Raw genomic sequence first — 2188 nt, forward strand, 5'->3', positions numbered from 1 at the left:
GAGCTAAATGACTCACTGACACAACATTGTCATAAATAATCGACTCACGATTCAGCTCATGAAATTGACGAACAGTGTGATTCAGCTCATGACTTAAAGCGGTGTGTTTCCCAGTGAGTCGAAGCAGCTCGCGACTCACCCCAAAACGATTGACTCATGATCCGATCTATGATTCAGCTCGGCTCGAACACGAGTCTTGTTAGAAGTATGTAATCAAGTGGGAAAAGCACCTGGAATGCATACGATTGACGTGGGCAATTTTCACGCTGTTCTTTAGCTTACATGGAGTGCCCCTCCGAGACCACCGAAGGCCGGAAAATTAGTCGTTTTGGCAACATATATGCGACCACTCTTGGCGTATGTCCTAATACGTGTTATTCGATCCATTTGCCCGAGAGGGAGCTGCTGAGGAGGGGATGCACGTGCTATTAGATCTTCCACTACGACCATCAGGCTACATCACTTCCCTCTTGTAGACGCAGTATTCTGCCAATAGTCCTAAAAGGTACGCGGTAAGTCAAACCAGGTACCAGTACGTAGCCCCCCCCCCCCACACGCACACCTGGGAACAGAGGGAAGCACGGCCCCGGCTGATCTTCCAGCCCCGTCCTGTCAAGCGGGAACTCTGTTCAGCCGTTTTCCCCTCGAGCCTCACTTCGTCTTTACACACGGAAATGAAAACCACTTACATGCATGGTGTAGGCAGCGACCCCCCTTGTGGTCGCTTCATAACGGCTCAAGCACACCACTTCACCACACCACTTCAACCCAAGTTTGCCGTGCAATTGCAAACACCGCTTAACGACAAAAAATATTGAGACGCTGATAAAGGCTGAGCCAGCTAACTACTTTAGCTTAACGTCGCGTTCAATAACGCGATGCGCCCTGGCTATGCCCGACTGGCCCCCAACCTTTACAACAGGAACTGCAGTTGGGATCATTGCCAACGTGCTCCGACTGTACTAATTGCAGCGGATCGGTTATAGTGGAAGATGGATGTGTGCTCCACATTGCCCCATTCAATTACGCCTCCCGGCGCCCAGCATAGTGGCCGTACAAGCTTGAGGTGCGTCAGCGGCGCCGGGCACACTGCGCATGCGCCAGTAGCCGACGCGGCGCCGCGGCGGCCGGCGCTGGCCAGTCGTCTGCTGGCCGGCCCGTGGGGGTGTGCGTGCCGCCATGGAGGACGAGCTGCGATGCGCCGCGTGCCACCAGTTCTACAGCAACCCAGTGCTGCTACCATGCGGGCACGCGCTGTGCCTCAACTGCGCGCTGCAGCGGCAGTGCGCGCCGTCGGCGTCGGCGAGCCGGCCTGACCCGGACGAGTCGGACACGTCGGGCTCCGATGTGGACAAGCTGTCGGTGGCAAGCGAGACGGACAGCGGCGTGGTGTGCGGAGGCAGCGGCAGCCGGCCGCACTCCTACTTGGGCTCGCCGGAGCCGGCGCCGCTGGCGCTGCAGTGCCGCCAGTGCGGCAAGCACGTCTACTTCGACGAGAACGGCGCGTACAACCTGCCGCGCTACCGCACGCTGCAGAAGGTCGTCGACCGGTACGTCGAAGCCAAGGACGTGACGCTCAAGTGTCAGCTGTGCGAGGCGGCACCGCGCGACGCGGCGGTGCTATGCGAGCAGTGTGAGGTTCTGTACTGCCAGCCGTGCCGGGAGCGGTGCCACCCGAGCCGCGGCCCGCTGGCGCAGCACCGGCTGGTGGAGGCGCGCGCCGGCGGCGGCCCGCCCGCCCTGGCGCGCCACCAGCAGCCCAGCTGCTGCGCCGAGCACCCCGGCCAGCAGCTGGTCAACTACTGCGTCGACTGCAAGCTGGCCGTCTGCAACGGCTGCGTGCAGGAGGGCAAACACCGCTCGCACGAGCTGCAGTCGCTGGCGGCCGTCGCCAAGACCCACAAGGTAGGCGGCAGCTATCGATTCCGGTCGACTGTGATTCACCGGCGCCCCTTCGCTCTCGCGGCTGAGCACGCCGACGAGGCGGGGTACCCCCGACAAAGAACGCCGGCCGCCGGCGTGCTCCTGCTGATGACTAACTTGCTGGGCGACGCTCCCATGCCATCGGGATGCCAGGAGTTGAAATTGGTGGGAATTACGCTCGTGGTTGAACAAAATAAACGTGCGACGAGATGCGAAGAGACAATTCGCACTCGTTTCTACAGCAGTCGAATGGATGATCTCTGAT

General features: G+C 60.1%; 1 protein-coding gene across 1 annotated transcript in view; it reads left to right on the forward strand.

Annotated features, from left to right (window-relative positions):
- Positions 1-1179: 1179 nt before the first annotated feature.
- Positions 1180-2188, forward strand: part of LOC119109147 (E3 ubiquitin-protein ligase TRIM9) — a 71323-nt gene continuing 70314 nt past the window's right edge. The window contains exons 1-2 of the mRNA XM_037232721.1: positions 1180-1633; positions 1739-1905. Coding sequence (XP_037088616.1) covers positions 1180-1633; positions 1739-1905 — 621 coding nt within the window. The remainder of the gene's footprint in view (positions 1634-1738; positions 1906-2188) is intronic.

Source organism: Pollicipes pollicipes, unplaced genomic scaffold, assembly GCF_011947565.3.
Source record: "Pollicipes pollicipes isolate AB1234 unplaced genomic scaffold, Ppol_2.1 Scaffold_2555;HRSCAF=2994_pilon_pilon_pilon, whole genome shotgun sequence".
Lineage (NCBI taxonomy): Eukaryota > Metazoa > Arthropoda > Thecostraca > Pollicipedomorpha > Pollicipedidae > Pollicipes > Pollicipes pollicipes.